This window comes from Chiloscyllium plagiosum, unplaced genomic scaffold (genome assembly GCF_037043375.1).
Source record: "Chiloscyllium plagiosum isolate Xiang-an unplaced genomic scaffold, Cpla_swu_hap1 HiC_scaffold_16, whole genome shotgun sequence".
Taxonomy (NCBI): Eukaryota; Metazoa; Chordata; class Chondrichthyes; order Orectolobiformes; family Hemiscylliidae; genus Chiloscyllium; species Chiloscyllium plagiosum.
The window spans coordinates 51,995,623-52,008,058 of record NW_028270154.1 but is presented as its reverse complement, the minus strand read 5'-3'; the positions used below and the strand labels follow the sequence as shown (position 1 = coordinate 52,008,058).

At 42.6% G+C, this 12,436-nt stretch overlaps 1 protein-coding gene across 2 annotated transcripts in view; it reads left to right on the top strand.

The window, feature by feature from the left end:
• cdhr2 (cadherin related family member 2) overlaps window positions 1-12,436 on the top strand; it is a 139,205-nt gene that overhangs the window by 87,338 nt on the left and 39,431 nt on the right. For both annotated transcript variants that reach the window (XM_087995380.1, XM_087995378.1), the window contains 2 exons: window positions 6,943-7,014; window positions 8,627-8,676. In XM_087995380.1, coding sequence (XP_087851506.1) covers window positions 6,943-7,014; window positions 8,627-8,676 — 122 coding nt within the window. The remainder of the gene's footprint in view (window positions 1-6,942; window positions 7,015-8,626; window positions 8,677-12,436) is intronic.

Below are 12,436 nucleotides of genomic sequence, written 5' to 3'. Positions count from 1 at the left end.
CCCTCCAAGGCCCCAAGGGATCCTTCCATATCCATCACAAATTCACCTGCACCTCCACACACATCATTGACTGCATCCGCTGCAGCCGATGTGGCCTCCTCTATATTGGGGAGACAGGCCGTCTACTTGCGGAACGTTTCAGAGAACATCTCTGGGACACCCGGACCAACCAACCCAACCGCCCTGTGGCTGAACACTTAAACTCCCCCTCCCACTCCACCAAGGACATGCAGGTCCTTGGCCTCCTCCATTGCCAGACCATGGCAACATGACGCCTGGAGGAAGAGTGCCGCATCTTCCGCCTAGGAACCCTCCAACCACAAGGGATGAATGCAGATTTCTCCAGCTTCTTCATTTCCCCTCCCCCCACCTTATCTCAGTCCCAACCCTCAGACTCAGCACCGCCTTCTTGACCTGCAATCTTCTTCCCGACTTCTCCACCCCCACCCCTTCTCTGGCCTATCACTCTCACCTTAACCTCTTTCCACCTATCGCATTCCCAACGCCCCTCCCCCAAGTTCCTCCTCCCTACCTTTTATCTTAGCCTGCTTGGCACACCCTCCTCATTCCTGAAGAAGGGCTTATGCCCGAAACGTCGATTCTCCTGTTCCTTGGATGCTGCCTGACTTGCTGCGCTTTTCCAGCAACACATTTTTCAGCTCTATCCGTGTATTTGTCCAAATGTCCTTTAAATGTTGTTAATGTACCTGCCTCAATGTTTGCCCATGAACCAGGTGCACAGGATAAGGGCAAACACAGCTTAGAAAAATGACATTGGATTTGTTTGTGGGCTACGTTAGAGACTGCAGCGTGCTAGGTGTGAAGTGGGCTGGTGGAGATCCTTTCTCCAAAACCTAGCACCGTACTGAAATTTATAAATGCACATTAAACAGTGTCAAGTTCTCATACCTCACAGTTCCCCCCAACAGTGCCCACCCACACCCAGACCAACCCCTACACTTACCCTGTCTATTGCCAATCAATTATGGCCACCATGGGCAAACCTCAGGACCTATACAGAGATGAAACAAAATAAATAAATACAGTTCCTACAGTGTATTGCAGACTTCACCATATGGAAAAAAAAGTACACTCATTCATAATAAAAATTACTGTCATCACATGATTTGGCCAGAGTGGACTGGGAACTGATACTTCTGGGTAAATCTATGTCAGAGCATGGCAAGTATTCAAGAAGAAAATAGGGTGATACGAGACAAAGTAAAAACAAAGGATAGGACCAACAAATCTTGTGAACCCTGGATATCAAGGGATCTACAGGTTTGGATAGAGAAAAAAAGGGAGGCAGATATACTGAGGGCTCAAAACAACAGAACCCCGACAGAAGTGCAGAATGTGCAAGGGCAAACTAAACAAAGAAATCCGAAAAACCAAAAGGGGGGCATGGAAGAATAATGGCAGGGAAAATATTGGAAAATCCCAAGTTATTTTATAATTAGAATCAGAATTAGAGAATACCTAGGGAAAGAGTAGGGTCTGTAAGGGACCATAGTTGTAATTTGTACATGGAGTCAGAGGATATAAATAAGATTCTACATTAAAGTTTTTTGTTGGTCTTCACTTGTGAGAGGGATGATGTAGGTATAGAAATCAGGGAGAAAGGCTGTGATACACTTAAAGATGTTAGCATAGATGGAGAGGAGGATCTGAGTGTTCTGGTAAGCTTAAAAGTTGATAAATCTCCACAACTCGATGAAATGTGTCCCAAACTGTTGAGTGTTGCTTGAGAGGAATTAGTTGGGGCATTGGCAGTAATTTTGAATTCCTCCCAGGCCACAGGAGAGTCATAGTCATAGAGATGTACAGCATGGAAACAGACCCTTCGGTCCAACCTGTCCATGCCGACCAGATATCCCAACCCAATCTAGTCTCACCTGCCAGCACCAGGCCCATATTCCTCCATAGCCTTCCTATTCATATACCCATACAAATGCCTCTTAAATGTTGCAATTGTACCAACCTCCACCACATCTTCTGGCAGCTCATTCCATACACGTACCATCCTCTGCGTGAAAAAGTTGCCCCTTAGGTCTCTTTTATATCTTTCCCCTCTCACCCTAAACCTATGCCCTCTAGTTCTGGACTCCCTGACCCCAGGGAAAAGACATTGTCTATTTATCCTATCCATGCCCCTCATAATATTGTAAACCTCTATAAAGGTCACCCCTCAGCCTCCGTGCTCCAGGGAAAACAGCTCCAGCCTGTTCAGCCTCTCCCTGGAGCTCAGATCCTCCAACCCTGGCAACATCCTTGTAAATCTTTTCTGAACCCTTTCAAATTTCACAACATCTTTACGATAGGAAGAAGACCAGAATTGCACACAATATTCCAACAATGGCCTAACAATGTTCTGTATAGTCGCAGCATGACCTCCCAACTCCTGTACTCAAGACTCTGACCAATAAACGAAAGCATACCAAACGCCTTCTTCACTATCCTATCTACCTGCGACTCCACTTTCAATGAGCTATGAACCTGCACTCCAAGGTCTCTTTGTTCAGCTACACTCCCTAGGACCTTACCATTAAGTGTATAAGTCCTGCTAAGATTTGCTTTCCCAAAATGCAGCACCTCGCATTTATCTGAATTAAAGTCCATCTGCCACTTCTCAGCCCATTGGCCCATCTGGTCCAGATCCTGTTGTAATCTGAGGTACCCCCTCTTCGCTGTCCACTACACCTCCACTTTTGGTGTCATCTGCAAACTTACTAACTGTACCTCTTATGCTCGCATCCAAATCATTTATGTAAATGACAAGAAGTAGAGGGCCCAGCACTGATCATTGTGGCACTCCACTAGTCACAGGCCTCCAGTCTGAAAAACAACCTTCCACCACCACCCTCTGTCTTCTACCTTTGAGCCAGTTCTGTATCCAAATGGCTAGTTCTCCCTGTTTTCCATGAGATCTAACCTTGCTAATCAGTCTCCCATGGGGAACCTTGTCGAATGCCTTACTGAAGTCCATACAGATCACATCTACTGCTCTGCCCTCATCAATCTTCTTTGTTACTTCTTCAAAAAGCTTAATCAAGTTTGTGAGACATGATTTCCCACGCACAAAGCCATGTTGACTATCCCGAATCAGTTCTTGCCTTTCCAAATACATGTACGTCCTGTACCTCAGGATTCCCTTCAACAAGTTGCCCACCACCGAGGTCAGGCTCACCGGTCTATAGTTCCCTGACTTGTCTTTACCGCCCTTGTTAAACAGTGACACCACGTTTGCCAACCTCCAGTCTTCCGGCACCTCACCTGTGACTATCGATGATACAAATATCTCAGCAAGAGGCCCAGCGATCACTTCTCTAGACTTCATAAAATTGATTTTATACCCCAAATAAATTAATCACTTGTATTAAACGGGGCACAGTTATCGTCGTGCTAGTTAGAAAGAGAAGAACATCATTTGTGTAAAGGGTGATCTTATGCCCCCCGATCCTATATCCAGGGCAGTTATATTGAGGTCCTTCCGGATGGCCTCTGCCAACGGCTCAATCCCTGATGTAAATAGCAACGGTGAGGGGGGCACACTTGTCGGCTGCCTCTGCCAATACTAATATTGTCAGACCTTATGCCATTAGTGAGAAACGCTGCTTTAGGGTCACTATATAACACTGCCACCCACCTGGCAAAGACCCCTCCGAGGCCAAACCATTCTGGGACATAAAAGAGGTACAGCCACTCCACCTGGTCTAAAGCTTTCTCTGCATCCAGGGAGACTACCATGCCCGGAATTGACCTTGCTGGCAAACCTGAACTATATTTAGCACTCTTTTAATATTATTAGAGGACCTGCGACCCCTCATAAAACCTGCTTGGTCCTCTTTTACAATGAAAGGCAAGACCTTCTCAACACCAGCATTTTCGACAAAATTTTAAAGTCCACGTTTAGTAACGATATGGGCCTGAGCGATGGGTAATCCTCTGGGACTTTCCCTCTCTTGAGAATAAGAGAAATATTTGCATCTCTGAGAGAGGATGGGAGGCAGTTCTGACTGTACGAATAATTGTTCATATCCAACGTTGGTCTGAACAGCATATCTACGAACTCCTTATAAAACTAACTCCGAAATCCATCTTGGCCGTGCGCTTTACCACTCTGGAGCTGCCTGTCAGCGTCTTGTATCTCTTGGATAGTCAGAGGGACATTCAAAAGAGACGCCTGCTCTGAAGTTACACCTGGGCGGTCCAAACCCTTAAAAAAGGATTCCATCTTCACCAATCTGTCCTCACAGCCCTCCGACCAGTACAACCCAGAGTAGAACTTCCTGAATACTGCATTAATCTTTTTGGGATTGCAGGTGATATTCCCAGCACACTCTAATGGATGTTATAGATTGGGAGACATTCTTCTTTCTGACCAAGTATGCCAAATAACTACCCAATTTATCATCATACTCGAATAACCTCTGTTTCACAAAGGAAATCTCCCTCTTTGCTGTCTGGATGAGCGCGGCATTCAGAGCAGCCCAGAGGGCTGTAATCCGCTACAACTTAGTCACGGATGGTCTGTTAAAATATGCTGTCTTGGCTGCCTTCAGCGAGCCTCGAGCATACGCTGCTGCTCTCTCCCTGCTGCTGCCTCCAAGTCACTGAATAAGAAATAATCAAACCCCTTGCATAGGCCTTGGCAGTCTCCCAGAGCACCAATGGATTATTGGCTGTACCTGAATTAATGTCGCAAAAAATTTTAAATTCCCGTGAAAAATAGTCAATGAGCTTGCTATCCTTCAGGAGGAAAGGATCTGCGCGCCAGTGCTACGAGCCTGTCCCATTGCTACTGGCCTTAACCTCCATGTACACTGCTGCATGATCAGAACTGGGTATGTTCCCAATTCTGCAGGACAGCACCGAATTCAAAAAGACGATGTCAGTCCTACTGTAGCACTTATGTGGGTGAGGAAAAAAGATGAAGTCACTACCCTCAGGGTGAAGACATCTCCACACATCCACTAACCCTAGCTCCCTGTTCAGGTCCACAAGCTGCCTGGATTGCAGGGATATACCCGCAAGACCCCGAGGCATCCTGTCCATCTCGGGGTCCATAAGTCAATTAAAGTCTCCCTTATAATTGTATGATGCATCCCATCAACCTGGAGAGTACGTCCATTAAAACTTTGAGAGGGTATGGCAGGGGTGGTTAAAGCTTTAAAGACTAGAAACCATCCACATTCATCCTGAATTTGGTCTAACAACTGAAATGGAAGATTCTCTGAATAAGTATAGCTACTCCTCTACTTTTTGATTTAAAGGATAAGAAAAACACCCGACTGAACCCTCCCTGCTGTAACTTTAAGCAGTCCTTATTGGTTAGATGTGTTTCTTGCAGCAAGGCTACATCAACTCTTTCCTTTCTAAAGCTTGAAAGTATCTTTTTCTCTTAATTGGTGAATGACTCCCCTTAATGTTCCATGTGCACCATTTAAACAAATGGTTAGCCATAGCCAATCAAAGCAGCCCATGACCCCCGGGAGGAAGAACCTCATTTATAGCGTGATCCCCCACCCGAGAGAAAACAGTAAACAGTTTGTATAAACTTGAAAATGCATCTGCAAAAAGTACCAAATCAAAACTTCTAACAACTATTTCTAACAACTGTATCACGACCCAAGCCCAAACAAAACAAAACAAAGTACAAAACAGTTAGATGCGTTTTACAACAAGAATATTAAAAGTGCGCATTCAACCCATCCCGTCCATACTTTGACCGTAGGTAGTCCTGGTAAAAAAAAGCCCTTCACTTCCCAACACCACCCCCCCCCCCCTTTCCCGTGCTAAAAAAGTCAAATGAAAAGTGAATGATAGAAAAACAAAGGATAACGGGGTTGTGGGGGTGGGGGGGGGTGGAGAAAGAAGGGAGAGGAGAGAGCAAGAGAGAGAGAAAAAAAGGGAGACCTCCACACATTAAATAGACAAGCAAGACAAAGCGGGCAAACTACAGAAAAAAACAAAGCAAACACAATTGTGCATATTATTTGAGCCAGCCAATCTATTTTAAGGTGTCCCTTTGCCTTTTCCGCTGAGTCAAAATTAAACACGGATCTCCATGGCTGAAACGTAATATTGCCGGATATCTTAGAGTACTGAATATTCAAGTCCCTTTTTGCCTCATCAAAGGCCTTCCTCTTACGGATCATGGCCGCAGAAAAGTCTTGGAAGAACATAATTCTTGATCCTTTATATATCAGAGCCTGTGGATCCTTCCTCAGTGCTCTGCAGTTTTCCAGCATCACTTGTTTGTCTCTATTGTGCTGGAGTTGCAAGCTCCAAGACCAGGCTCTGCTCCACGGTTAAGTCCCCAGGAGCATTCGCAGAGGCCAATGCTGCAGCCGCGGGTTTGTCCGGTACTGCAAAGAAGTGCCCTGCTTGTTGCGATCATCGTGGTTCTTTTCCCTTAGTCATTTTTGTTTCTTTGAAAAAAAGCATTGAAACAAATAAATAGCAGTTCTAGGGGTCTAAAACGAGCTATTTGCACCACAATGGGAGGGTGAATGTACCACTTTGTCTGGGTTTTTGGGCAGAGCCCAGCAGGGCAGACCTACTGGATTGCCGCCATCTTGGATCTCCCACTCTTTGTTTTTTAACGACACCATGTAAATGTTATTGTTACTTATGCTACTGCCAGCTTTTGTTAAATTATTCATTGAGGATTTCTTTGGTTATAATTTGTCTTTTGCACTTGTCATTTGTCAACTCTTGTTGGATACAGTAGGTGACCAATCTCAATAAGACCCTTGCTACCATTAAATTTAAGCCTGGCTGAGTTTCGTTGTTTGGGGAATTTATGATCTTTAACCTGTATCCTGTCACATGTATTGTGTCTGCAAATAAATTGCACTTATCTTCAGTGAGTTAGTTTAATAAATTAAATGGAGTTCTCAAATAAAGCTTTTAATCATTGGCATTTTTAAATATCTACAGGCAAACTTACAATTCACATTGTGGATGCCAATGACAACAGACCTGTGTTTCTTGCCTTGGAAAGAGTATCTGGTGGGTCATCTTATTTTGAAATAACATTATTAAAAGCCAATCAATAAACTTATCTCAAACTATGCTTTGCTTTAAAGAAAATTGAGATTAGAGTGGTGCTGGAAATCCGAGGAACAGGAAAATCGACATTTCAGGCAGAAGCCCTTCATCAGGAATCTCCTGCCTGAAATGTCGATTTTCCTGCTCCTCGGATGCTGCCTAACCTGCTGTGCATTTCCAGCATCACTCTAATCTTGACTCTAATCTCCAGCATCTGCAGTCCTCACTTTCGCCTTTATAAGAAAGTTGTTAACCAATTCATTTTACTGACACTGTAAACATTTTAAGATGTTATCATCAAAACTGGTACTGTCAATAATGCCCCCCAACTTCACGAGACTGACAGTTTCACTACTTTTGCTGAAGTTACTATTGAAGCAACTGTCTCTTGCTTCTTGCTGGGAATGTTAACTAGCTGCAGATTGCTCAAGCTTTTTAAAGGCAGACTGACTGATTTAAAAGAATGTTAATTTCTACAGAGATTTGCAGCGCTTCCCATAAATCTACCGAAGTCTACAAAAGGTGTTAATTACAACCATATGTTACTACTGCATGAGTAATAATGACACAAACATAATATACAGGATCTTCTCCTTATTGAATATCCGATAATGTTAATTTGGACCTGTCTGCTGTGTCATTTATTTAATGTGTAACAGGTAAAGTTTGGGAGTAATTTTCATTTGGTGAAAAGGTGGTGGTACCTACTATCCACTCTCTCCAAATTTCCTTGTCACTGAAATCAATCAAATGGAAATTGTGCACCATCTGTAACAGGCAGGCAATCTGTTATAGTCAGTTCTTGGTAGTCCCCAGGAGTAAATTACCTTCTTTCTTTGCAGTGTTGCAGGTGCAGAAATGTTCAAATATTTATTATTACATTTCAGTTACTTTTGTTGTTGAGATGTGGACATTACTGGTGAAGGAGTGCTTATTCCCATGCTTTGTTGCCTTGAAGACATTAATACGTAGTAGTTTTCACAAATCTCCAACAGCCTTAATGGTCATATTTCTGCTGTGAGCCCAGGTTGCACAAAGTGGAACTAATTATCACTAGGTTTGGTTGGCAGTTTCAGTGTCAGAAGGAGAATGGTAGTATTACTGCTCTATTAATGCACAAACATGTGGTTGGTTCCATTTTGAAAAGGGACTACCTCCAAGTGTCCATTATGCCGACCTACTTCAAGTGGTGGGTGTAAGAGCAACAGATATGATCTTTCATGTTGCAAAGAATTCATCTCTATTGTTGCCACTTTCAAAGCCATCCCCATTCCAAACTACATTTATGCCCAGCCTGATTTTCAGGCCTTAATCGGTGGGTTGCATTGGGACATCAGTTTGCCACGCAGTAATGGGCCTATCAAGGTTGATGACAGTGAAGACCTTAAATGTGTAGCAGTCACTTTGATGCAGAAACAGGCAGATGACCTGTGAACTTGTCTGTTGATCACTCACAAATGCAAAAAGTGATGATAGTGATGTCTATTGTCACTAAAAATAGGTGGTTTCATTTAAAGTTAGACAAAGCTCTGTTTTGAGGCATAATAACTAATTGATTAATCTTGCATTTCAGTTATCGTGCCAGAATTAGCACCAATTTCTGCTGAAGTCGCAACAGTTAAGGTACATCTAAATTAATATAAGTGCAATGTTTTTTATCTGTACTGAGTAGTAATAAACATCAATGTCAGTCTTGAACTAGGACTCCACTTGCATTAGAAGCAAATTGCAAGAATTATGCAGATTTATGACTTTCTTAAGTGCTCATAGTGTTCACCTCTTCTTTTAGTTTAATTCCTACTTAAACCAAACCTGTATAAGCCGTAACCATACACTAGAATTGACCTATCAAGCCTGCACCAGTGAGTCTGAATTTGTTAAATTGAAAGGCAAAATATCCACATAGGTTATTTCTGATTTTGTGATCACTCCAATCAGAAGGAACTGTGCCCATTTTTATTGAATTAATATAATGCAGTAGAAAGCTGTTTTCTGTTAAACATAGGAAATAACAACTTATAATGAAGTCTATGCTAGAAAGAAAGCACTTGGCATATGGCCTGTTTCAAGGAGAATACTTTTCAGAGTGGAGACCTGATATGTTCCAGATATCAGTCACCTTTGTAGACAGAAAATGTTATAAATACTGGCACCATGTGTGGAGAGGGAAGCAGTGTTAAAATTTCAGGTCCATTAGCTTTGGTTCAGACTTCCAACATCTGCAGTATTTTACTTTTGTAGATTGATAACTTGAATTGAGTTGAATTTATTGTCATGTGTACCGAGGCACAGTGAAAAACTTTGTCTTGTGAGCAGTATGAACAAAAAATGCATGAACTGAATGAGGGCGAATATATATTTTTAAATCATGATTTTTCTTTAATTTTACTTAGAGTCATAGATAGAGTCATAGAGATGTACAGCATGGAAACAGACCCTTCGGTCCAACCTGTCCATGCCGACCAGATATCCCAAACCAATCTAGTCCCACCTGCCAGCACCCGGCCCATATCCCTCCAAACCCTTCCTATTCATATACCCATACAAATGCCTCTTAAAAGTTGCAATTGTACCAGCCTCCACCACATCCTCTGGCAGCTCATTCCATAGACATACCACCCTCTGTGTGAAAAAGTTGCCCCTTAGGTCCCTTTTATATCTTTCCCCTCTCACCCTAAACCTATGCCCTCTAGTTCTGGACTCACCGACTCCAGGGAAAAGACTTTGTCTATTTATCCTATCTATGCCCCTCATAATTTTGTAAACCTTTATAAGGTCACCCCTCAGCCTCCGACGCTCCAGGGAAAACAGCCCCAGCCTGTTCAGCCTCTCCCTGTAGCTCAAATCCTCCAACCCTGGCAACATTCTTGTAAATGTCTTCTGAACCATTTCAAGTTTCACAACATCTTTCCGATAGGAAGGAGACGAGAATTGCACACAATATTCCAACAGTGGCCTTACCAATGTCCTGTACAGCTGCAAAACGACCTCCCAACTCCTGTACTCAATACTCTGACCAATAAAGGAAAGCATATCAAATGCCTTCTCACTACCCTATCTACCTGCGACTCCACTTTCAAGGAGCTATGAACCTGCACTCCAAGGTCTCTTTGTTCAGCAACACTCCCTAGGACCTTACCATTAAGTGTATAAGTCCTGCTAAGATTTGCTTTCACAAAATGCCGCACCTCGCATTTATCTGAATTAAACTCCATCTGCCATGTCTCAGCCCATTGGCCCATCTGGTCCAGATCCTGTTGTAATCTGAAGTACCCCTCTTTGCTGTCCACTACCTCCACTTTTGGTGTCATCTGCAAACTTACTAACTGTACCTCTTATGTTCGCATCCAAATCATTTATGTAAATGACAAAATGTAGTAGGGCCCAGCACCGATCCTTGTGGCACTCCACTAGTCACAGGCCTCCAGTCTGATAAACAACCCTCCACCACCACCCTCTGTCTTCTACCTTTGAGCCAGTTCTGTATCCAAGTGGCTAGTTCTCCCTGTATTCCATGAGATCTAACCTTGCTAGTCAGTCTCCCATGGGGAACCTTGTCGAACGCCTGACTAAAGTCCATAGAGATCACATCTACTGCTCTGCCCTCATCAATCTTCATTGTTACTTCTTCAAAAACCTCAATCAAGTTTGTGAGACATGATTTCCCACACACAAAGCCATGTTGACTATCCCTAATCAGTCCTTGCCTTTCCAAATACATGTACATCCTGTCCCTCAGGATTCCTTCCAACAACTTGCCCACCACTGAGGTCAGGTTCACCGGTTTGTAGTTCCCTGGCTTGACTTTACAGCCCTACTTAAACAGTGGCACCACGTTTGTCAACCTCCAGTCTTCCGGCACCTCACCTGTAACTATCGATGATACAAATATCTCAGCAAGAGGCCCAGCAATCACTTCTCTGGCTTCTCAGAGTTCTCAGGTACACCTGGTCAGGTCCTGGGGATTTATGCACCCTTAACCGTTTCAAGGCATCCGGCATTTCCTCCTCTGTAATGTGGACATTTTGCAAGATGTCACCATCTATTTCCCTATAGTCTATATCTTTCATATCCTTTTCCACAGTAAATACTGATGCAAAATATTCATTTAGGAACACAAACTCATTTTTAATATGTGCTTAAAATACTTTTTCAATTATGAGATACATTAAGGCTGTTTGTAAATTGTAACTTATTATTGACATAACAATAATTTGAAAATGACCAGCTCATCAACACAAATATAAAGATGCTTTTGAAGAATTTTCGAACTTGGAATTCAATATCCCTTGCTTTTGTAAAACTATAATGTCGGAAAACAGCTCAAAACGACTCTCTAGATTTTGATAACAACCACAACTACCAAATGAAAACAGATCACTAGACAAAGATAAAGGCAGTCTATACCAGCAGTGTTAAATAATGAATCGGAAGTTGAAATTTCACAGAACATGATTTGCTTTCCACTGAATTTCACAGAATGATCATTTTGGAGACTGGTTTCTTGGCCCTGTCAAAATTACTTGGTTTGAGAGATAAAAAAAATTGTAATATTTTTGAAGTCAAATTTAAAATAAATAACAGCACAGTAAAAAACAAGGTGTTAAAGTTGTCACCAGTCCACTTTGCACCACTGACATAAACTATTTTCACCTGCAAAATTTTTTTCATGTTTACAAAGAATATAAATCTCAAATGTTGACTTCTCTTAGTCTTCAAAGTACTCATAATCCGGGAAGGCAAATTGTTTGAAGGGATGCAAGTCTCAGAGGCAGTTTTGAGAGGGAGAGAGTTTTTAGAAGTCCGCATGGCATTTACATTCATTTCACTCTTCAGGCGTTAATGTAATTTCCTTTTGAAGGTACTATTGAATGTTCAGCAACAATTCTATGATCCGGGCATCTCATTTGAATGACAGATGACATTTTTCTTCATGTCACTCTTGGTTCTATTGCTAATGACCCTAGGTTTGTGCCCTCTGGTCAATGACCCATCAAACTTTGCAAACCGGTTTCTCTTTATTTGTTCAATCAAAACCCTTTATGATTTTAAAAACAGAAACAGAAATTGCTAGAAAAGGTCAGGAGGTCTGGCAGTCTCTATGGAGAGAAAACAGACTTAATGTTTTGGGCCCAGTGACCCTTTTTCAGAACTGATTGTAGCTAGGAAAAGGTTTGTCTATATGCTGAAGATGGGGTGGGGGGAGGTGAAAACAATAAGTGTACATAGAACCCAGAAACAGAGAAAAATGGTTGAGTGGACAAAGGAAGGGTAAAGGTCAGCCTGAGCGAATCAATAGCTGATATGGGGACATTAGTGGCTGACAATGGGTTGCTTGTGGTAGGTCTGATGTGTGGGGTTTGGGTACGGACATGGGAGAAAG